General features: G+C 42.3%; 1 protein-coding gene across 1 annotated transcript in view; it reads right to left on the bottom strand.

The window, feature by feature from the left end:
• Positions 1–25,925, bottom strand: part of zmp:0000001236 (mastermind-like protein 2) — a 49,127-nt gene extending 23,202 nt beyond the window's left edge. The window contains exon 1 of the mRNA XM_062062171.1: positions 25,274–25,925. Within this exon, the coding sequence (XP_061918155.1) occupies positions 25,274–25,687 (414 nt within the window). The 5' untranslated portion in view covers positions 25,688–25,925. The remainder of the gene's footprint in view (positions 1–25,273) is intronic.
• Positions 25,926–26,783: the final 858 nt, after the last annotated feature.

Raw genomic sequence — 26,783 nt, 5'->3', positions numbered from 1 at the left:
ATGTTGTGCTAATGTTGTGCTTCATGTTGTGCTAATGTTGTGCTTCATATTGTGCTTCATGTTGTGCTTCATGTTGTGCTAATATTGTGCTTCATGTTGTGCTTCATGTTGTGCTTCATGTTATGCTAATGTTGTGCTTCATGTTGTGCTTCATGTTGTGCTTCATGTTGTGCTAATGTTGTGCTAATGTTGTGCTAATGTTGTGCTTCATGTTGTGCTAATGTTGTGCTTCATGTCGTGCTAATGTTGTGCTTTATGTTGTGCTAATGCTGTGCTAATGTTGTGCTTCATGTTGTGCTAATGTTGTGCTTCATGTTGTGCTAATGTTGTGCTTCATGTTGTGCTAATGTTGTGCTTCATGTTGTGCTAATGTTGTGCTTCATGTTGTGCTAATGTTGTGCTAATGTTGTGCTTCATGTTGTGCTAATTTTGTGATAATGTGATGCTTCATGTTGTGCTAATGTTGTAAGAATGTGGTGATAATGTTGTGCTTAACGTGTGATAATGTTATGCTTCATGTTGTGCTTCATGTTGTGCTAATGTTGTGCTAATGTTGTGCTTCATGTTGTGCTAATGTTGTGCTAATGTTGTGCTAATGTTGTGCTTCATGTTGTGCTTCATGTTGTGCTAATGTTGTGCTAATGTTGTGCTTCATGTTGTGCTAATGTTGTGCTTCATGTCGTGCTAATGTTGTGCTTCATGTCGTGCTAATGGTGTGCTTTATGTTGTGCTAATGTTGTGCTAATGTTGTGCTTTATGTTGTGCTAATGTTGTGCTTCATGTTGTGCTAATGTTGTGCTTCATGTTGTGCTAATATTGTGCTTCATGTTGTGCTAATGTTGTGCTAATGTTGTGCTTCATTTTGTGCTAATGTTGTGCTAATGTTGTGCTTCATGTTGTGCTTCATGTTGTGCTAATGTTGTGCTAATGTTGTGCTTCATGTTGTGCTAATTTTGTGATAATGTGATGCTTCATGTTGTGCTAATGTTGTAAGAATGTGGTGATAATGTTGTGCTTAACGTTGTGGTAATGTTAGGCTTCATGTTGTGCTTCATGTTGTGCTTCAGGTTGTGCTAATGTTGTGCTTCATGTTGTGCTTCATGTTGTGCTAATGTGGTGAGAATGTGGTGATAATGTTGTACTTCATGTTGTGCTAATTTTGTGATAATGTGATGCTTAATGTTGTGCTTATATTGTGAGAATGTGGTGATAATGTTGTGATAATGTGGTGATAATGTTGTGCTTAATGTTGTGATAATGTTGTGCTTCATTTTGTGCTAATATTGTGAGAATGTGATGCTTCATGTTGTGCTAATATTGTGAGAATATGGTGATAATGTTGCGATAATGTTGTGATAATGTTGTGCTTCATGTTGTGCTAATTTTGTGATAATGTGATGCTTCATGTTGTGCTAATATTGTGAGAATGTGGTGATAATGTTGTGATAATGTTGTGCTTAATGTTGTGATAATGTTGTGCTTAATGTTGTGCTAATGTTGTGCTAATGTTGTGCTAATGTTGTGCTAATGTTGTGCTTCATGTTGTGCTAATGTTGTGAGAATGTGGTGAAAATGTTGTACTTCATGTTGTGCTAATATTGTGATAATGTAGTGCTTAATGTTGTGATAATGTTGTGCTCAAGGTTGTGCTTGATATTGTGCAAAAGGTCGTGCTAATGCTACCTCACTCAGCTAGCACCTAATAGGCTTCATGATGTTACAGAAATTACATTTTCGGTTTTTGGTGCGCTGGTCAGACAGCTCAGGGAATACAAATGTTATCTGTGCTCTGCTCGTCGGGTCTGAACAGGCCACTCTTGCAGCTAGAAAGCAAGCAGAGATGAGTTAATATGTGGGGAACTTTGTTTGACTCCCACTCCTGTCGCTCCTCACATTCCAAAAAAGGTCTGCGAGGAGCGCCGCTGACGGAGAAAATCCCAGAAAACACAAAGGGGAGGAGCCATCAGGGTGCAGATAGTATGGCAGAAGCAAAAGGGGAGGAGCCATCAGAGTGCAGATAATATTTCACTTCTTTAGATAACTGACATTTCCCACGGGCAAAAAGCCAACATCACATGATGCTGGATGACGTCATCACAGCAGCAGAAACTAATAACCAACCTACTAACTAAACTAACTAGTCCACTGACAAACTTGACAACAACCTTGACCACACAGTGAGCATCGTAGAGAAATGATTGACAGCCAAGAGCTGCATGAGGCCAATGTTTTCTTAAAACAAGGTGGAAAGAAAGCCAGTGGCCCAAAGAAGACGAGAGCAGCTGACTGTGGCTTTGTGATCATTTCAAGGTGAAAAAGACAGACGTTGTAGTGAAATGTTAGCGCTGTCTGACGGTGCTAACATTTCACAACGTGACTACGTGGATGATGCAACATTACCACAAATCAGCCCGCATGTTTAGGAGCAGCAAACTAGCAGAAACAAGGTCAACATTTGTTTTTATAGGTTTGACTTTTACAACAAGTGTTTCATATATAAGGACATGTTAGCATCAACAGTGTGTATGCTAATGCTAACTAGTTGCTTGTCCAAAAATCAAACACCACTCCTCCGATTGATACCTTTTCAAATGGGTTCAATTGTTAAAAAAATTGTCACTCCGTTTATCATACTGTATCAGACAGTATTTGCATTCAGTTTGGTTTATTACATTTAATTGATAAAGTTCAGGGTTTCGCCTTATTTTTAATATCTTAAAAATAAGGGCTTTTTAATTTATTTTATTTACATTAAAAAAATTAAAGTAATATAATATATTGTAGCCCCCAGAAGAAATCACACAAAGTCTGACGCTATTTTTAACTTGTATTACCAATCTTATGATAACAAACGTCACAATTCCAACAGGTTTTTACCTCCCATGAAAACACTTTCATCTCCTTGAGTCTTCGCTTCCATGGACACACAACACTTCCTCATTCTCCACCAATCACCTTTCAGGCACAGACGGTGTGTTGGCAAACATGGGAAAAACTGGCATCAAATCCAAACATTACCACCAGCAGTTAGTTACAGTATGAATGGATGAATATAGCATATTATTTGTGCACTATTGACTAGTGATGTACCCAAAACTTGACCATCGAAAAAAAAAAGGATATAAACTAAAGGCACGCCATTGTCTGGAGCGTTGTCAGCATGTCTGTGATATATTGCTGATATACCTGCGGACAGCCATCTACAAAATGCGCACATATTAAGAGGACAGTGAGAAGAGAAAGTGAAACTAGAACAGCAGCGCCAAGCAAGTGTGACGTCATGATCACTACAGCCTCTGTAGTCAGGACATGGAGGGATGGAAGTAGTCTCTAACCACCAGTACATTCTACAATAACACCACAAGAAGATGCTACATTTGTTGATAGCAGTTTCTAATTTAAATAAGTCATTAAAAGTCTGTAAACACTTGAAAACATCTCAACAAAGTACCTTGTACAAAAAGCAGCAACAATTAAAAATATGACAAAATGATACAAATATATGTTAATACTAATTATTAATAATTGATTTGCTTTAAAGGCCTACTGAAATGAATTTTTTTAATTTAAACGGGGATAGCAGATCTATTCTATGTGTCATACTTGATCATTTCGCGATATTGCCATATTTTTGCTGAAAGGATTTAGTATAGAACAACGACGATAAAGATTGCAACTTTTGGTATCTGATAAAAAAAAGGCTTGCCCCTACCGGAAGTAGCGTGACATAGTCAGTTGAACATATACGCAAAGTTCCCTATTGTTTACAATGATGGCCGCATGAAGTGAGAGAGATTCGGACCGAGAAAGCGACAATTTCCCCATTAATTTGAGCGAGGATGAAAGATTTGTGGATGAGTAAAGTGCAAGTGAAGGACTAGTGGGGAGTTGAAGCTATTCAGATAGGGAAGATGCTGTGAGAGCCGGGGGTGACCTGATATTCAGCTGGGAATGACTACAACAGTAAATAAACACAAGACATATATATACTCTATTAGCCACAACACAACCAGGCTTATATTTAACACGCCACAAATTAATCCTGCATAAAAACACCTGCGTGTTTGTTATGCTAGCTCCTAGCTCCTCTGCTAGCTCCTAGCTCCATAGAACACGCCAATACAATTCAAACACCTGATCAACACACACAATCACTCAGGCCAAAAGACCGTTCACCTAACTCAAGGTTCATAAAGCTTATATATTTTTAAAAAGTTACGTACGTGACGCGCACATACGGTCGTTATCAAATGTTTAGCAGCCAAGGCTGCATACTCACGGTACCTGATATTCAGCTGGGAATGACTACAACAGTAAATAAACACAAGACATATATATACTCTATTAGCCACAACACAACCAGGCTTATATTTAATATGCCACAAATTAATCCTGCATAATAACACCTGCGTGTTTGTTATGCTAGCTCCTAGCTCCTCTGCTAGCTCCTAGCTCCATAGAACACGCCAATACAATTCAAACACCTGATCAACACACACAATCACTCAGCCCAAAAGACCGTTCACCTAACCCAAGGTTCATAAAGCTTATATATTTAAAAAAGTTACGTACGTGACGCGCACGTACGGTACGGTATGTGTTATGCTAGCTCCTAGCTCCTATGCTAGCTCCTAGCTCCATAGAACACGCCAATACAATTCAAACACCTGATCAACACACACAATCACTCAGCCCAAAAGACCGTTCACCTAACCCAAGGTTCATAAAGCTTATATATTTTAAAAAAGTTACGTACATACGCAAAAAAAAGTTGCGCACATACGGTCAAGCGATCAAATGTTTAGAAGCCAAAGCTGCATACTCACAGTAGCACGTCTGCGTCTTTGTCATCCAAATCAAAGTAATCCTGGTAAGAGTCTGTGTTGTCCCAGTTCTCTACAGGCGTCTGTGTATCGAAGTCAAAAGTCATCCTGGTTAGAGTCTCTGTTATCCGAGTTCTTCCATCTTGACTGCATCTTTCGGGAATGTAAACAAAGAAGCGCCGGGTGTGTACTGTTGTTGCTGACTACGTTCGAAAAGTACGTCCATTTCGCACCGACAACTTTCTTCTTTGCTTGCTCAGCTTCCTTCTTCATAATGCAATGAACATGATTGAAACAGATTCACGAACACAGATGTCCAGAATACTGTGGAATTATGAAATGAAAACAGAGCTTTTTCGTATTGGCTTCAATGTGGAAGGCATACCCGTGTTCGCCGGGCTACGTCACGCGCATACGTCATCCTCAGAGGCGTTTCGAACCGGAAGTTTAGCTGCAAATTTAAAATGTCACTTTATAAGTTAACCCGGCCGTATTGGCATGTGTTATAATGTTAAGATTTCATCATTGATATATAAACTATCAGACTGCGTGGTCGGTAGTAGTGGGTTTCAGTAGGCCTTTAAATGTATGTTAACATTTTTTTGGGGCCTTTTAAAGAAAATCATGTCGTCATAGCAAAGTATGCAAATTGCTCGATGACGTCATGGTGACCACGCCCATAGCCCCGCCCCCACCCCCACAGGTACCTTGGCAGTTTAGTTTAGGTTTGGAGGTCTTTAACATGAACACAAAACTCATTCATTGTAGAAAAATTTTATATTTTGTTAGCACCAAATATTTCAAAATTGACTCTCTAGCGCCCCCTTGAAAATAAAAAAATTAGCCCCTGCTACCAGATTCAACAAGGACCTGTATCTACCTACCTGTATCCATCTATATCTACCTATCTGTATCTATCTTTATCTACCAACCTCTATGTATTTGTATCAACCAACCTGTACCTACCTGTATCTACCAACCAGTATCTATCTACCTGTATCTATTTGTATCTACCCACCTGTATCTATCTGTAGCTACCTACCTTTATGAACCTGTATCTCCCTACCTGTATCTATCTGTATCTACCCACCTGTATCTATCTGTAGCTACCTACCTTTATGAACCTGTATCTCCCTACCTGTATCTATTTGTATCTACCCACCTGTATCTATCTGTAGCTACATACTTTTATGAACCTGTATCTACCTACCTGTATCTATTTGTATCTACCCACCTGTATCTATCTGTAGCTACCTACCTTTATGAACCTGTAGTTCCCTACCTGTATCTATCTGTCTCTACCTACCTGTATCTATCTGTATCTACCTACCCATATCTATCTGTATCTGCCAACCTGTATCTACCTGTATCTACAAACCTGTATCTACCTACCTGTATCTATTTGTATCAACCTACATGTAGCTACCTACCTGTATGAAAATGTATCTCCCTACCTGAATCTATTTGTATCTACCTACCTGTATCTGTCTTTAGCTACCTACCTGTATGAACATGTATCTCCTTACCTGTATCTATCTGTATCTACCTACCTGTATCTACCAACCTGTATCTACCTACTCATATCTATCTGTATCTACCAACCTGTATTTACTAACCTGTATCTACCTATCTGTATCTACCTACCTGTATCTATTTGTATCTACCTACCTGTATCTATCTGTAGCTACCTACCTGTATGAACATGTATCTCCCTACCTGTATCTACCTACCTGTATCATCCTGTATCTACCTACTTGTATCTACCAACCTCTATCTACCTGTATCTACCCACCTGTATCATACTGTATCTACATATCTGTATCTACCTACCTGTATCTATTTGTATCTACCTACCTGTATCTATCTGAAACTACCTACCTGTATGAACATGTATCTCCCTACCTGAATCCATCTGTTTCTACGTACCTGTATCAATCTGTATCTACCAACCTATACCTACCTGTATCTACCTATCTGTATCTATTTGTATCTACCAACCTATATCTACCTATCTGTATCTACCAACCTCTATCCATCTGCATCTACCTACCTGTATCTACCTACCTGTATTTACCAACCTGTATCTATCTATCTGTATCTACCTACCTGTATCTATTTGTATCCACCTACCTGTATCTATCTGTAGCTACCTACCTGTATGAACATGTATCTCCCTACCTGTATCTACCTACCTGTATCATCCTGTATCTACCTACTTGTATCTACCAACCACTATCTACCTGTATCTACCCACCTGTATCATACTGTATCTACATATCTGTATCTACCTACCTGTATCTATTTGTATCTACCTACCTGTATCTATCTGTAGCTACCTACCTGTATGAAAATGTACCTCCCTACCTGTATCTATCTGAAACTACCTACCTGTATGAACATGTATCTCCCTACCTGAATCCATCTGTATCTACGTACCTGTATCAATCTGTATCTACCAACCTATATCTACCTGTATCTACCTATCTGTATTTATTTGTATCTACCAACCTATATCTACCTATCTGTATCTACCAACCTCTATCCATCTGCATCTACCTACCTGTATCTACCTACCTGTATCTACCAACCTCTATCTACCTGTATCTACCCACCTGTATCATACTGTATCTGCATATCTGTATCTACCTACCTGTATCTATTTGTATCTACCTACCTGTATCTATCTGTAGCTACCTACCTGTATGAAAATGTATCTCCCTACCTGTATCTATCTGTAGCTACCTACCTGTATGAACATGTATCTCCCTACCTGAATCCATCTGTATCTACGTGCCTGTATCAATCTGTATCTACCAACCCATATCTACCTGTATCTACCTATCTGTATCTATTTGTATCTACCAACTTATATCTACCTATCTGTATCTACCAACCTCTATCCATCTGCATCTACCTACCTGTATTTACCTACCTGTATCTACCAACCTCTATCTACCTGTATCTACACACCTGTATCATCCTGTATCTACCTACATGTATCTACCTAGCTGTATCTACCAACCTCTATCTACCTGTATCTATCTGTATCTCCCAACCTGTATCTACCTACCTGTATCTATCTGCATCTACCAACCTATACCTACCTGTATCTACCTATCTGTATCTTTTTGTATCTACCAACCTGTACCTTTCTGTATCTACCAACCTGTATCTACGTACCTGTATCTATTTGTATCTAACTACCTGTATCTACAAACCTGTATCTACCTACCTGTAGCTACCAAACCTGTGTTTATTTGTATCTACTTGCGTGTATCGAACTGTATCCATCTGTATCTACCTTCCTGTCCCTGCCTGTATCTACCTACCTGTATATATCTTTATTTTCCAACCATGTATCTACCTGTATCTATACACCTACCCACCTGTATCTACCTGTATCTATTTGTATCCACCTACCTGTATCTATCTGTAGCTACCTACCTGTATCTACCTACCTGTATCATCCTGTATCTACCTACTTGTATCTACCAACCTCTATCTACCTGTATCTACCCACCTGTATCATACTGTATCTACATATCTGTATCTACCTACCTGTATCTATTTGTATCTACCTACCGTATATATCTGTAGCTACCTACCTGTATGAAAATGTATCTCCCTACCTGTATCTATCTGTAGCTACCTACCTGTATGAACATGTATCTCCCTACCTGAATCCATCTGTATCTACGTACCTGTATCAATCTGTATCTACCAGCCTATATCTACCTGTATCTACCTATCTGTATCTATTTGTGTCTACCAACCTATATCTACCTATCTGTATCTACCAACCTCTATCTATCTGCATCTACCTACCAGTATCTACCAACCTCTATCTACCTGTATCTACCCACCTGTATCATCCTGTATCTACCTAGCTGTATCTACCAACCTCTATCTACCTGTATCTATCTGTATCTCCCAACATGTATCTACCTACCTGTATCTATCTGCATCTACCAACCTATACCTACCTGTATCTACCTATCTGTAACTTTTTGTATCCACCAACCTGTATCTTTCTGTATCTACCAACCTGTATCTACGTACCTGTATCTATTTGTATTTAACTACCTGTATCTACCTACCTGTAGCTACCAAACCTGTGTTTATTTGTATCTACTTGCGTGTATCGAACTGTATCCATCTGTATCTACCTTCCTGTACCTGTCTGTATCTACCTACCTGTATATATCTTTATTTTCCAACCTATATCTACCTGTATCTATACACCTACCCACCTGTATCTACCTGTATCTATTTGTATCCACCTATCTGTATCTATCTGTAGCTACCTACCTGTATCTACCTACCTGTATCATCCTGTATCTACCTACTTGTATCTACCAACCTCTATCTACCTGTATCTACCCACCTGTATCATACTGTATCTACATATCTGTATCTACCTACCTGTATCTATTTGTATCTACCTACCGTATCTATCTGTAGCTACCTACCTGTATGAAAATGTACCTCCCTACCTGTTTCTATCTGTAGCTACCTACCTGTATGAAAATGTATCTCCCTACCTGTATCTATCTGTAGCTACCTACCTGTATGAACATGTATCTCCCTACCTGAATCCATCTGTATCTACGTACCTGTATCAATCTGTATCTACCAACCTATATCTACCTGTATCTACCTATCTGTATCTACCAACCTATATCCACCTATCTGTATCTACCAACCTCTATCTATCTGCATCTATCTACCTGTATCTACCTACCTGTATCTACCAACCTCTATCTACCTGTATCTACCCACCTGTATCATCCTGTATCTACCTACCTGTATCTACCTAGCTGTATCTACCAACCTCTATCTACCTGTATCTATCTGTATCTCCCAACCTGTATCTACCTACCTGTATCTATCTGCATCTATCAACCTATACCTACCTGTATCTACCTATCTGTATCTTTTTGTATCTACCAACCTGTATCTTTCTGTATCTACCAACCTGTATCTACGTACCTGTATCTATTTGTATTTAACTACCTGTATCTACCTACCTGTATCTACCTACCTGTAGCTACCAAACAAATCACTGATGATATTACACACCTTGGATCCCTCAGGCTGTACTGCATCAAAAAGCCACATCAGTGTGTAAAGGATATCACCACATGGGCTCAGGAACACTTCAGAAAACCACTGTCAGTAACTACAGTTGGTCGCTACATATGTAAGTGCAAGTTAAAACTCTACTATGCAAAGCCAAAGTCATTTATCAACAACACCCAGAAACGCTGGGCCCGAGTTCATCTAAGATGGACTGATACAAAGTGGAAAAGTGTTCTGTGGTCTGACGAGTCCACATTTCAAATTGTTTTTGGAAACTGTGGACGTCGGAAAGAGGAAAAGAACCATCCGGATTGTTCTAGGGTGAAAGTGTAAAAGGCAGCATGTGTGATGGTATGGGGGTGTATTAGTGCCCAAAACATGGGTAACTTACACATCTGTGAAGGTGCCATTAATGCTGAAAGGTACATACAGCTTTTGGAGCAACATATGTTGCCATCCAAGCAACGTTACCATGGACGCCCCTGCTTATTTCAGCAAGACGATGCCAAGCCACGTGTTACAACGGCGTGGCTTCATAGTAAAAGAGTGCGGGTACCAGGTACTACATTTGGTGTGGTAGACACTGGTGTTGCCACAGAGGCCTGAGGGCTGCAGAGTCACAAGAAGAAGAGGACAAGTTCCATCTCGACGAGAAGAGCTTGCAGGTAAAACGTGTGGAAACAGAAACAAACATGGAGGTCATCATAAGACCTGTCTCCATGGCAACCAAGGGAAACAGAAGTACACTTGGTCTGTTGCTAGGAAGAAAGTTGTCTTCTGTATTTAGTAAGAAGACTTTCTTCTTTCAAACATGAACATGTACATGTATGAATACTACACTACTAATACTACTACTAAGTCTAAGTGATTGACGTACAGTACACAGAGAAGTACTACTGCAGTGGAAGTACTGCGTATGAATACTACACGTGATGTGTGATTGATGTACAGTACACAGAGAAGTACTACTGCAGTGGAAGTACTGCGTATGAATACTACACGTGATGTGTGATTGATGTACAGTACACAGAGAAGTACTACTGCAGTGGAAGTACTGCGTATGAATACTACACGTGATGTGTGATTGATGCACAGTACACAGAGAAGTACTACTGCAATGGAAAAAAGAAGTACTGCATCACCTGCTACTTGGTTGGGGGCGTGGCAAGACAAAGGCTGGCGTTGTTGGCGGATGTGTGACATAAAAAACAAAAAAGAAAAACCATCCAATGGACGCTAAAAAAAGGCTGAGGAAGGAAAGTGGGAGTGGGGCGGCAGGGAAGTAGGAAAGTGGGGGTGGGGCGGCAGGGAAGTAGGAGAGTGGGAGTGGGAAAGGAATGTTCTTTCTCTTTCTGCCGCTCCTGCACAGAATATACCACATGTGCACGTTACTGGGAGAATGTCATGTCATGTAACATGACACATGCACACCTCCTGGGACAGCAGGGAGGGACACGCCCACAACACGGCTACTGTTACACTATGTCAACTACTCTTACACTATGTCAACTACTGTTACACTATGTCAACTACTCTTACACTATGTCAACTACTGTTACACTATGTCAACTACTCTTACACTATGTCAACTACTGTTACACTATGTCAACTACTCTTACACTATGTCAACTACTGTTACACTATGTCAACTACTACATGATGTTAACATGACATGTTAACATCATGTAGTAGTTGACATAGTGTAACAGTTAACATGACATGTTAGCATGTAGCTCACCTAGCTATGCTAGTGTTGCTAACCTAGCGTGATGTTAAAAATGTAATGTTAGTATGTAGCTCACATAGTTATGCTAGTGTTGCTAATCTAGCATGATATTAAAAGGTAATGTTAGCATGTAGCTCACATGGCTATGCTAGTGTTGCTAACCTAGCATGATATTACATGTAATGTTAGCATGTAGCTCACATGCTAATAATAAGTGTGCCCGACACCTGCAAACAAAGCAACGATGTTTGTCACTTTGGACCAAAGATCTCCTGCTGGCTCGACCTCACGTCTTGGCGAGGGCGGCCGTGTCGGGGGCGTGGCTGCAAGGCGCTAACAAGCCAGCGCTAACACAACATTGCCTGCTTGGCAACAACAACAACAACAACAACAACAACAACAACAACAACAACAACAACATTCATGTTTGTCTTCAATGAAGACGCATCATTTCATGTGTTTGATGTCCCAGCAGTAACTTGTAACTCTTTCTTATTCTGTGCTTTTTACATGTCAAACAAATACACCGCACATGTTGGACTATATGCTGCTACTTTATTCCTACACTTTGCACCCTGCGGCTTATAAAACGGTGCCGCTAATTTATGGATTGTTCTTAGTTTGATTAAACACATGCAGACACTTAAAGTGTGTTATTTGTTGTGCTATCTTCTCAACCAATTGTCAATTCTGCTGTTTAAAGCTTTGAACTGGAAGTAGAAGTGCTGTTCCATCTTTATCCGTCCATAGCGTTTCTACTGGTATGGATTCTTCATTCCTCACTCTAAGCAACATGTGTAAGTTTTACAATATAACTAAAACTATTCTTACTTACTAAAGTGTCCCATGTGTGATGTCTGTAGGAGTGTTTTCATGCATGTTTGCACCTGCTATCCTAATGTAATTGTTAGCTAATGCTAACAAGTTTACGAGTGTCTGTGTTGGTATTATTAACTTACATTCTTTTTTGTATTGTTTCACTTTCACAAATTCCTCAGTAAATTTACCAAAACGTCACCGTGGAGTTATTGAGTCTGTTTAGTTAACGAGTCCATGACCATGACTTCTGTTTTGTTTGATCAGCCGTTTTACTGCCCTGTTACAGACACCGTTTGGAAACATTTAAGGTATGTAAATAAACATTTCCCAAAGTATATATCTGCGGCTAATGTATGGACCAAAATGTTTTCTAAAATGTAGTGGGTGTGGCTTTATAGTCCAGAAAATAGGGTAAATATAGAAAGAAGCTTGTGGACATGAGATGATTCCTGGAGTACAGCATAAGTTTTATCATGGGAAATAACCATCAGAAGCTAAAGTGGCTAACGTGAGTCCATAGTGCGAGTGGCGCTAAAAAAATCATAAATCAAACTGCTCAGCCTATTTGGGAATTGCGGGCTTTCCAATTGACAAATTCCAAAAACTCTCAGATTTCCCAGAATTCCAGGTTTTCCGGGACATTTTCCCCATTCAAAAGTAATTGTCCATTTTTCAAACTTCCACAATTGCCACATTTTTCCACCGATTCAAACCATTCCCCCTTCAACATGTTCCACCATCCTGGACATTGACACTATCAGTTTTCCAAGTTCAAAAAAATTCCAGGAATTCCCAGAATTCCAGTTTTTTCAAACCCTATTTTCACCATTTTTCCTGGCAACTACTCTTTCCACATTAGTCAACCCACTTCAACCGTTCCACCGTCAAAACATTCCTCTTAATCAGGACAAATAACAAAGTTGTTTTTTGAACTGGAAAAATTCCCGGTTTTCCCGAAATTCCAGGAATTCTGTAATACCATTTCTCAATTAGAAAATTCAAAATTCAACATTTCTCGACCAATTTGAAAAATTCCAACACCAACCATTCAGAACATTCACATTTTTTTAAAGCATTTTCTTAAAAATTCCCTCTTTTCTCCAAATTTCCATGAAATTCCCATTGAAAAGAATGGGACATTTTTTAAAGTTAGAAATTCCCACATTTTTTATCTGATTCAAACTGTTCCAATTTCAAAATATTCCGCCTGTTCAGGAATTATGTGCTCTACTTCAACAATTATAAAAAAATATCCCGGATTTCCAAGAATACCCAGTTTTCAGGGACATTTTCTGCAATCAAAAGTAATTGTCCATTTTTCAAACTTCCACAATTCTGACATTTTCAACCCATTCAAACCATTCCACCTTCAAAATATTCAATTCATCCTGGAAATTCAAACAGCTTTTTTTCCACCTTCAACGCATTTCCAGGAATTCCTGTTTTTTCTAACCTTATTTCCAACCTTTTTTAGTGCGATGATTCTTTTCACATTTTTCAACCCACTTCAAGCGTTCCACTGTCAAAACATTCTTCTTAGTCAGGACAAAAAACAAAGTTGGTTTAAGAACTTGAAAAATTCCCTCTTTTCCCGAAATCCCTTAATACAATTTTTCAATTCAAAAAACTGTTCCTACTTCAACATTTCTTGACCGATTTAAACGATTCCAACTCCAACCAAAGCAGCTCATTCATGCTCCTAATCATTTTTTTTTTAAATCCTGCTTTTTTAGTGGGTTCACACAGTGTGACATGACTGTCATGTAGTGGGTTCACACAGTGTCACATAACTGTCATGTAGTGGGTGCACACAATGTCATATGACTGTCATGTAGTGGGTTCACACAGTGTCACATGACTGTCATGTAGTGGGTTCACACAGTGTGACATGACTGTCATGTAGTGGGTTCTCACAGTGTCACATGACTGTCATGTAGTGGGTTCACACAGTGTCAAATGACTGTCATGTAGTGGGTTCACACAGTGTGGCATGACTGTCATGTAGTGGATTCACACAGTGTCACATGACTGTCATGTAGTGGGTTCACACAGTGTGACATGACAGTCATGTAGTGGGTTCACACAGTGTGACATGACTGTCATGTAGTGGGTTCACACAGTGTCACATGACTGTCATGTAGTGGGTTCACACAGTGTAATATGACTGTCATGTAGTGGGTTCACACAGTGTGACATGACTGTCATGTAGTGGGTTCACACAGTGTCACATAACTGTCATGTAGTGGGTTCACACAGTGTCACATAACTGTCATGTAGTGGGTTCACACAGTGTCATGTAGTGGGTTCACACAGTGTGACATGACTGTCATGTAGTGGGTTCACACAGTGTCATGTAGTGGGTTCACACGGTGTGACATGACTGTCATGTGGTGAGTTCACACAGTGTGACATGACTGTCATGTAGTGGGTTCACACAGTGTCACATAACTGTCATGTAGTGGGTTCACACAGTGTCACATAACTGTCATGTAGTGGGTTCACACAGTGTCATGTAGTGGGTTCACACAGTGTGACATGACTGTCATGTAGTGGGTTCACACAGTGTGACATGACTGTCATGTAGTGGGTTCACACAGTGTCACACAACTGTCATGTAGTGGGTTCACACAGTGTCATGTAGTGGGTTCACACAGTGTGACATGACTGTCATTTAGTGGGTTCACACAGTGTCACATGAATGGCATGTAGTGGGTTCACACAGTGTGACATGACTGTCATGTAGTGGGTTCACACAGTGTGACATGACTGTCATGTAGTGGGTTCACACAGTGTCATGTAGTGGGTTCACAAAGTGTCATGTAGTGGGTTCACACAGTGTCACATGACTGTCATGTAGTGGGTTCACACAGTGTGACATAACTGTCATGTAGTGGGTTCACACAGTGTCACAAAACTGTCATGTAGTGGGTTCACACAGTGTCATGTAGTGGGTTCACACAGTGTGACATGACTGTCATGTAGTGGGTTCACACAGTGTGACATGACTGTCAAGTAGTGGGTTCACACAGTGTCATGTAGTGGGTTAACACAGTGTCACATGACTGTCATGTAGTCGGTTCACACAGTGTGACATGACTGTCATGTAGTGGGTTCACACAGTGTGACATGACTGTCATGTAGTGGGTTCCCACAGTGTCATGTAGTGGGTTCACAAAGTGTCATGTAGTGGGTTCACACAGTGTCACATGACTGTCATGTAGTGGGTTCTCACAGTGTCACATGACTGTCATGTAGTGGGTTCACACAGTGTCAAATGACTGTCATGTAGTGGGTTCACACAGTGTGGCATGACTGTCATGTAGTGGATTCACACAGTGTCACATGACTGTCATGTAGTGGGTTCACACAGTGTGACATGACAGTCATGTAGTGGGTTCACACAGTGTGACATGACTGTCATGTAGTGGGTTCACACAGTGTCACATGACTGTCATGTAGTGGGTTCACACAGTGTGATATGACTGTCATGTAGTGGGTTCACACAGTGTGACATGACTGTCATGTAGTGGGTTCACACAGTGTCACATAACTGTCATGTAGTGGGTTCACACAGTGTCACATAACTGTCATGTAGTGGGTTCACACAGTGTCATGTAGTGGGTTCACACAGTGTGACATGACTGTCATGTGGTGAGTTCACACAGTGTGACATGACTGTCATGTAGTGGGTTCACACAGTGTCACATAACTGTCATGTAGTGGGTTCACACAGTGTCACATAACTGTCATGTAGTGGGTTCACACAGTGTCATGTAGTGGGTTCACACAGTGTGACATGACTGTCATGTAGTGGGTTCACACAGTGTGACATGACTGTCAGGTAGTGGGTTCACACAGTGTCACACAACTGTCATGTAGTGGGTTCACACAGTGTCATGTAGTGGGTTCACACAGTGTGACATGACTGTCATGTAGTGGGTTCACACAGTGTTATGTAGTGGGTTCACACAGTGTCACATGAATGGCATGTAGTGGGTTCACACAGTGTGACATGACTGTCATGTAGTGGGTTCACACAGTGTGACATGACTGTCATGTAGTGGGTTCACACAGTGTCATGTAGTGGGTTCACAAAGTGTCATGTAGTGGGTTCACACAGTGTCACATGACTGTCATGTAGTGGGTTCACACAGTGTGACATGACTGTCTTGTAGTGGGTTCACACAGTGTCACATAATTGTCATGTAGTGGGTTCACACAGTGTCACATAACTGTCATGTAGTGGGTTCACACAGTGTCACAAAACTGTCATGTAGTGGGTTCACACAGTGTCATGTAGTGGGTTCACACAGTGTGACATGACTGTCATGTAGTGGGTTCACACAGTGTGACATGACTGTCAAGTAGTGGGTTCACACAGTGTCATGTAGTGGGTTAACACAGTGTCACATGACTGTCATGTAGTCGGTTCACACAGTGTGACATGACTGTCATGTAGTGGGTTCACACAGTGTGACATGACTGTCATGTAGTGGGTTCCCACAGTGTCATGTAGTGGGTTCACACAGTGTCATGTAGTGGGTTAACACAGTGTCACATGACTGTCATGTAGTGGGTTCACACAGTGTGACATGACTGTCATGTAGTGGGTTCACACAGTGTCACATGACTGTCATGTAGTGGGTTCACACAGTGTGACATGACTGTCATGTAGTGGGTTCTCACAGTGTCACATGACTGTCATGTAGTGGGTTCACACAGTGTCATATGACTGTCATGTAGTGGGTTCACACAGTGTCACATGACTGTCATGTAGTGGGTTCACACAGTGTGACATGACTGTCATGTAGTGGGTTCTCAGTGTCACATGACTGTCATGTAGTGGGTTCACATGGTGTCACATGACTGTCATGTAGTGGGTTCACACAGTGTGGCATGACTGTCATGTAGTGGATTCACACAGTGTGACATGACTGTCATGTAGTGGGTTCTCAGTGTCACATGACTGTCATGTAGCGGGTTCACACAGTGTGACATGACAGTCATGTAGTGGGTTCACACAGTGTGACATGACTGTCATGTAGTGGGTTCACACAGTCTCACATGACTGTCATGTAGTGGGTTCACACAGTGTGACATGACTGTCATGTAGTGGGTTCACACAGTGTGACATGACTGTCATGTAGTGGGTTCACACAGTGTCACATAACTGTCATGTAGTGGGTTCACACAGTGTCACATAACTGTCATGTAGTGGGTTCACACAGTGTCATGTAGTGGGTTCACACAGTGTGACATGACTGTCATGTAGTGGGTTCACACAGTGTCATGTAGTGGGTTCACACAGTGTGACATGACTGTCATGTGACAGTCATGTCACACTGTGTGAACCCACTACATGACAGTCATGTCACACTGTGTGAACCGACTACATGACAGTCATGTGACACTGTGTTAACCCACTACATGACATTGTGTGAACCCACTACTTGACAGTCATGTCACACTGTGTGAACCCACTACATGACAGTCATGTCACACTGTGTGAACCCACTACATGACAGTCATGTCACACTGTGTGAACCCACTACATGACAGTCATGTCACACTGTGTGAACCCACTACATGACAGTCATGTCACACTGTGTGAACCCACTACATGACAGTCATGTGACACTGTGTTAACCCACTACATGACACTGTGTGAACCCACTACTTGACAGTCATGTCACACTGTGTGAACCCACTACATGACAGTCATGTGACACTGTGTGAACCCACTACATGACACTGTGTGAACCCACTACATGACAGTTATGTGACACTGTGTGAACCCACTACATGACAGTCATGTGACACTGTGTGAACCCACTACATGAAACTGTGTGAACCCACTACATGACAGTCATGTCACACTGTGTGAACCCACTACATGACAATTATGTGACACTGTGTGAACCCACTACATGACAGTCATGTCACACTGTGTGAACCCACTACATAACAGTCATGTGACACTGTGTGAACCCACTACATGACACTTTGTGAACCCACTACATGACACTGCGGGAACCCACTACATGACAGTCATGTCACACTGTGTGAACCCACTACATGACAGTCATGTCACACTGTGTGAACCGACTACATGACAGTCATGTGACACTGTGTTAACCCACTACATGACACTGTGTGAACCCACTACTTGACAGTCATGTCACACTGTGTGAACCCACTACATGACAGTCATGTCACACTGTGTGAACCCACTACATGACACTGTGTGAACCCACTACATGACAGTTATGTGACACTGTGTGAACCCACTACATAACAGTCATGTGACACTGTGTGAACCCACTACATGACACTGTGTGAACCCACTACATGACAGTCATGTCACACTGTGTGAACCCACTACATGACAATTATGTGACACTGTGTGAACCCGCTACATGACAGTCATGTCACACTGTGTGAACCCACTACATGACAGTCATGTGACACTGTGTGAACCCACTACATGACACTTTGTGAACCCACTACATGACACTGTGGGAACCCACTACATGACAGTCATGTCACACTGTGTGAACCCACTACATGACAGTCATGTCACACTGTGTGAACCCACCACATGACAGTCATGTGACACTTTCTGAACCCACTACATAACACTGTGTGAACCCACTACATGACAGTCATGTCACACTGTGTGAACCCACTACATTACACTGTGTGAACCCACTACATGACAGTTGTGTGACACTGTGTGAACCCACTACATGACAGTCATGTCACACTGTGTGAACCCACTACATGACACTGTGTGAACCCACTACATGACAGTCATGTCACACTGTGTGAACCCACTACATGACACTGTGTGAACCCACTACATAGTGGGTTCCCACAGTGTCATGTAGTGGGTTCACAAAGTGTCATGTAGTGGGTTCACACAGTGTCATGTAGTGGGTTCACACAGTGTCACATGACTGTTATGTAGTGGGTTCACACAGTGTCACATAACTGTCATGTAGTGGGTTCACACAGTGTCATGTAGTGGGTTCACACAGTGTGACATGACTGTCATGTAGTGGGTTCACACAGTGTGACATGACTGTCAAGTAGTGGGTTCACACAGTGTCATGTAGTGGGTTAACACAGTGTCACATGACTGTCATGTAGTCGGTTCACACAGTGTGACATGACTGTCATGTAGCGGGTTCACACAGTGTGACATGACTGTCATGTAGTGGGTTCCCGCAGTGTCATGTAGTGGGTTCACAAAGTGTCATGTAGTGGGTTCACACAGTGTCACATGACTGTTATGTAGTGGGTTCACACAGTGTGACATGACTGTCATGTAGTGGGTTCACACAGTGTCACATAATTGTCATGTAGTGGGTTCACACAGTGTGACATGACTGTCATGTAGTGGGTTCACACAGTTTCATGTAGTGGGTTCACACAGTGTCACATGACTGTCATGTAGTGGGTTCACACAGTGTCACATAACTGTCATGTAGTGGGTTCACACAGTGTCATGTAGTGGGTTCACACAGTGTCACATGACTGTCATGTAGTGGGTTCACACAGTGTGACATGACTGTCAAGTAGTGGGTTCACACAGTGTCATGTAGTGGGTTAACACAGTGTCACATAACTGTCATGTAGTGGGTTTACACAGTGTGACATGACTGTCATGTAGTGGGTTCACACAGTGTGACATGACTGTCATGTAGTGGGTTCACACAGTGTGACATGACTGTCATGTAGTGGGTTCACACAGTGTGACATGACTGTCATGTAGTGGGTTCACACAGTGTGACATGACTGTCAAGTAGTGGGTTCACACAATGTCATGTAGTGGGTTAACACAGTGTCACATGACTGTCATGTAGTCGGTTCACACAGTGTGACATGACTGTCATGTAGTGGGTTCCCACAGTGTCATGTAGTGGGTTCACAAAGTGTCATGTAGTGGGTTCACACAGTGTCACATGACTGTCATGTAGTGGGTTCACACAGTGTGACATGACTGTCATGTAGTGGGTTCACACAGTGTGACATGACTGTCATGCAGTGGGTTCACACAGTGTGACATGACTGTCATGTAGTGGGTTCACACAGTGTGACATGACTGTCATGTAGTGGGTTCACACAATGTCATGTAGTGTGTTAACACAGTGTCACATGACTGTCATGTAGTGGGTTCACACAGTGTGACATGACTGTCATGTAGTGGGTTCACACAGTGTGACATGACTGTCATCTAGTGGGTTCACACAGTGTGACATGACTGTCAAGTAGTGGGTTCACACAATGTCATGTAGTGGGTTAACACAGTGTCACATGACTGTCATGTAGTGGGTTCACACAGTGTGACATGACTGTCATGTAGTGGGTTCACACAGTGTGACATGACTGTCAAGTAGTGGGTTCACACAATGTCATGTAGTGGGTTCACACAGTGTGACATGACTGTCATGTAGTGGGTTCACACAGTGTGACATGACTGTCATGTAGTGGGTTCACACAGTATGACATGACTGTCAAGTAGTGGGTTCACACAATGTCATGTAGTGGGTTAACACAGTGTCACATGACTGTCATGTAGTCGGTTCACACAGTGTGACATGACTGTCATGTAGTGGGTTCACACAGTGTGACATGACTGTCATGTAGTGGGTTCCCACAGTGTCATGTAGTGGGTTCACAAAGTGTCATGTAGTGGGTTCACACAGTGTCACATGACTGTCATGTAGTGGGTTCACACAGTGTGACATGACTGTCATGTAGTGGGTTCACACAGTGTCACATGACTGTCATGTAGTGGGTTCACAAAGTGTGACATGACTGTCATGTAGTGGGTTCACACAGTGTGACATGACTGTCATGTAGTGGGTTCACACAGTGTGACATGACTGTCATGTAGTGGGTTCACACAGTGTGACATGACTGTCAAGTAGTGGGTTCACACAATGTCATGTAGTGGGTTAACACAGTGTCACATGACTGTCATGTAGTCGGTTCACACAGTGTGACATGACTGTCATGTAGTGGGTTCACACAGTGTGACATGACTGTCATGTAGTGGGTTCCCACAGTGTCATGTAGTGGGTTCACAAAGTGTCATGTAGTGGGTTCACACAGTGTCACATGACTGTCATGTAGTGGGTTCACACAGTGTGACATGACTGTCATGTAGTGGGTTTACACAGTGTCACATAATTGTCATGTAGTGGGTTCACACAGTGTGACATGACTGTCATGTAGTGGGTTCACACAGTGTCACATAATTGTCATGTAGTGGGTTCCCACATGTGCAGCAGCAGCATGAAGTGTGATGCAGCTCAGAGCAAGAAGGACAAAAAGTGAGTGAGTGTTTTTTCAGTGCCTGGGAAATATTTCATGTGTGAGAACTAACTTGATGCTGAAATGTAAACATGACTGAACTCTGATCCTGGACTAGCCTCCCCCACACCCCCACACCAGTCCCAGTCCCAGTCCCAGTCCCAGGACACATTCCAGGCCCTGCCAGGACCCACCCACACTCTCACTTCTTTACAGGGGTAACTAGTGATAGTATTTACTTTACAGGGGCAACTAGTGATAGTATTTACTTTACATGGGTAACTAGTGATAGTATTTACTTTACAGGGGCAACTAGTGATAGTATTTACTTTACATGGGTAACTAGTGATAGTATTTACTTTACAGGGGCAACTAGTGATAGTATTTACTTTACATGGGTAACTAGTGATAGTATTTACTTTACATGGGTAACTAGTGATAGTACTTCCTTTACAGGGGTAACTAGTGAAATTATCTACTTTACATGGGTAACTAGTGATAGTATTTCTTTTACATGGGTAACTAGTGATAGTATTTCCCTTACAGGGGTAACTAGTGTTAGTATTTCCTAACTAGTGACAGTTGGTGACAGGACTGTAGGTGTGTGGGTGAGCGGTCCCACAAAGTGAGGACTAAGCGTAGCTGGCATGTACAGAATGAGGAGCGTGAGAAGACGTGAAGATAAGACGTCCTCCACTTCATGCTGACTCATGACAAGAAGACAACACAACACACAGCAGTTCCCACAGGGTCTGGTGTCAGGCGGGACCAGACTGGGATTAGTCCACACCAACATCCTCACACCCACTCAAGCTCAGCAGGAAAAACCTGACCAGGCTGAGGAGAGCAGCAGTGCAGGAAGTCAACATCAACATCTTCATCAACACACAACAAGAGCTGCCATTAGTGGATGTGGCTGTAGGCAACCCTTCAATCACTAAGAGGTGCACAAGGTGTGCCACAGGGGCCACATGTGGCCCTTGAACGCTGCAGTAGGGATGTCAACATAAAGTGTAATCATCCAAACCCTGGTAAAACTTATACCGGTTAATTTTACATTAATTAAAAATTACAATGAAATATTATCAATTAAAATGATGAAAAATACTGATATTGATCATTGCACTTTAATAAACTAGCCTAAATGCTAACGTGAAAACAAGAGTCATTATGGTCTTTCACCATTAAGAGAGGATTTAAAGCTACACAAACACACTACTGAGTAACTCAAGTATTTCATTGTCTACATTGAACCCACACGCTGGGCTTTTAACGCTGTGTTCAAGGACCGCTGAACAAAGTAGGACACCTACACGCTGGGCTTTTAACGCTGTGTTCAAGGACCGCTGAACAAAGTAGGACACCTACACGCTGGGCTTTTAACGGTGTGTTCAAGGACCGCTAAACAAAGTAGGACACCTACACGCTGGGCTCTCTTTCAACACTTTTAACGGTGTGTTCAAGGACCGCTGAACAAAGTAGGACACCTACACGCTGGGCTTTTAACGGTGTGTTCAAGGACCGCTGAACAAAGTAGGACACCTACACGCTGGGCTCTCTTTCAACACTTTTAACGCTGTGTTCAAGGACCGCTGAACAAAGTAGGACACCTACACGCTGGGCTCTCTTTGAAAACTTTTAAGGGTGTTTAAGGACCGCTGAACAAAGTAGGACACCTACACGCTGGGCTCTCTTTCAACACTTTTAACGCTGGGTTCAAGGACCGCTGAACAAAGTAGGACACCTACACGCTGGGCTCTTTTTCAACACTTTTAACGCTGTGTTCAAGGACCGCTGAACAAAGTAGGACACCTACACGCTGGGCTCTCTTTGAATACTTTTAACGGTGTGTTCAAGGACCGCTGAACAAAGTAGGACACCTACACGCTGGGCTCTTTTTCAACACTTTTAACGCTGTGTTCAAGGACCGCTGGACAAAGTAGGACACCTACACGCTGGGCTCTCTTTGAACACTTTTAACGGTGTGTTCAAGGACCGCTGAACAAAGTAGGACACCACAATCATTTTACCAGTGAAACATTGGACACAGCATGCAAAATAATGGCTTTTCTAACAGCGTCTAATTATTTTACTTTTTTTTTTTTAATAGATTTCAATGTTTGTTAGGCCTGAGCAGTAAATCAATTTAATCGATAACGTTTTCTGTTGCAAATTATTTCAAACATTTAAAAGTCTTGCTCTGGCACACTTTTTGGCCCCAGGAGCTTCCATAGCTGTCACCCTCCTCCCTTTTCACACACCTAGCTAAACATGGCTAATGCTCGCGCTAATTACTGTGCAGGTGTGGACATAGACCTATAGAGGATGTGGTACAGGTGTAGTACAGTAGTCCAGGTAGATGTACAGATGTAGTACAGTAGTCCAGGTACAGGTGTAATACAGTAGTCCAAGTACAGGTACAGGTGTAGTACAGTAGTACAGGTGTAGTACATTAGTCCAGGTTCAGGTGTAGTACAGTAGTCCAAATACAGGTACAGGTGTAGAACAGTAGTCCAGATACAGGTGTAGTACAGTAGTCCAAGTACAGGTACAGGTGTAGTACAGTAGTCCAGGTATAGGTAGAGGTGTAGTACAGTAGTCCAGGTACAGGTACAAGTGTAGGCCAAGTACAGGTACATGTATACTAGTACATGTACAGGTACACAGGTACAGGAATACTAGTACAGGTAAGAGTACAGGTACAGGTATACTAGTACAGGTAAGAGTACAGGTACATGTATACTAGTACAGGTAAGAGTCCAGGTACAGGTACATGTGCATGTACATGTATACTAGTACAGGTAAGAGTACAGGTACAGGTATACTATTACAGGTAAGAGTACAGGTACAGGTACAAGTGTAGTCCAGGTCCAGGTATACTAGTACAGGTATACTAGTACAGGTAAAAGTTTAGGTACAGGTGTAGTCCAGGTCCAGGTATACTAGTACAGGTAAGAGTCCAGGTACATGTATACTAGTACAGGTGAAGTCCAGGTACAGGTAAAGGTATACTAGTACAGGTGAAGTCCAGGTACAGGTAAAGGTATACTAGTACAGGTAAGAGTCCAGGTACATGTATACTAGTACAGGTGTAGTCCAGGTACAGGTAAAGGTATACTAGTAAAGGTATACTAGTACAGTTAAGAGTCCAGGTACATGTATACTAGTACAGGTGAAGCCCAGGTACAGGTAAAGGTATACTAGTACAGGTAAGAGTCCAGGTACATGTATACTAGTACAGGTGAAGTCCAGGTACAGGTAAAGGTATACTAGTACAGATAAGAGTCCAGGTACATGTATACTAGTACAGGTGAAGTCCAGGTACAGGTAAAGGTATACTAGTACAGGTAAGAGTCCAGGTACATGTATACTAGTACAGGTAAGAGTCCAGGTAAAGGTATACTAGTACAGGTGAAGTCCAGGTACATGTATACTAGTACAGGTGAAGTCCAGGTACAGGTAGACAGGTATACTAGTACAGGTAGCCAGGTATAAAAGGTATATTTACCACCATGCGTGTGGACATCTTGTTGTCCTCCAGCAGGACTCTCTGGTCCCCGAGACTCGGTCCTCTCGGTCCTCTCGGCCCACTCGGCCCCGCACAGTCCGGAGTCTGCAGACTGGACGCGCGGCTGCCTTTGCTCTTCCGGTTCCCGGGTCCCTGCTGGACGACGCTGAGCAGGTGCAGCGTGCTCTCGTGCTCCCGGTCCGAGGTCTCCAGCTGGCCGCGCCGGTAGCGGTCCTCGCAGGTGGAGTGGTGGCGGCGGCACAGCTCGATGCGGGCGCGCAGACGCTCCACGATGGCGCCGTGCAGCTGCGGCACCGCGGAGCCTCTGGACGGCCCGGGGACACCCACGGAGCCCACGGAGCTCACACCCACGCCCAACATCGGGGCGAAGGCGCCGGCGGCGGACTCTCCCATGCCGGCCTGGGTCTCTCGTAGGAGGCGCGCACTATCGGAGCCGCGCTCGGTTCACATCCATCCGGACCACAAAGTCTTTGCCGACCCAACGAGGCTCCAAGTCCGCTTGGCGAAGTACAAACGACACCGAACCGAGTCCGTCAAATGTTGACGTCATCAGAAACATTTCATGAGAATGACAAAGTTTCTTCTTCTTCTTCTTCTTCTTCTTCTTCTTCGTGTGAGCTCCAACTCGCCATTGACGCTGCGCGTGTACGTGCGCGCGCGCGAGGCAACAGAGCTGCATTGTGCGCGCAGTCACGTGACGCTCAAACAGCTTCGGTGTTCTGGCGCCCCCAAGTGGACGGAGAAGGGAAGTGATCAATGCAACACATTTGTTATCGTTTCATTTTTTGAAAATGTTTCTTGTATTTTTTTTTAGAGATGTCCGATAATATCGGCCTGCCGATATATGCGTTAAAATGTAATATCGGAAATTATCGGTATCGGTATCGTTTTTTTGGTTTTGTTTTTATTAAATCCACATAAAAAACACAAGATACACTTACAATTAGTGCACCAAGCCAAAAAACCTCCCTCCCCCATTTACACTCATTCACACAAAAGGGTTGTTTCTTTCTGTTATTAATATTCTGCTTCCTACATTATATATCAATATATATCAATACAGTCTGCAAGGGATACAGTCTGTGCTTCCTACATTATATATCAATATATATCAATACAGTCTGCAAGGGATACAGTCTGTGCTTCCTACATTATATATCAATATATATCAATACAGTCTGCAAGGGATACAGTCCGTAAGCACACATGATTGTGCGTGCTGCTGCTCCACTAATAGTACTAACCTTTAACACTTCATTTTACTAATTTTCATTCATTACTAGTTTCTATGTAACTGTTTTTATATTGTTGTACTTTCTTTTTTATTCAAGAAAATGTTTTTAATTTATTTATCTTATTTTACTAATTTTTAAAAAAAAGTACCTTATCTTCACCATACCTGGTTGTCCAAATTAGGCATAATAATGTGTTAATTCCACGACTGCATATATCGGTTGATATCGGTAACGGTTGATATCGGTATCGGTAA

The sequence above is a fragment of the Entelurus aequoreus genome, linkage group LG10, assembly GCF_033978785.1.
Source record: "Entelurus aequoreus isolate RoL-2023_Sb linkage group LG10, RoL_Eaeq_v1.1, whole genome shotgun sequence".
NCBI lineage: Eukaryota > Metazoa > Chordata > Actinopteri > Syngnathiformes > Syngnathidae > Entelurus > Entelurus aequoreus.
Note: the sequence above shows the minus strand (reverse complement) of the source record. Positions and strands in the feature narration are given on the sequence as shown.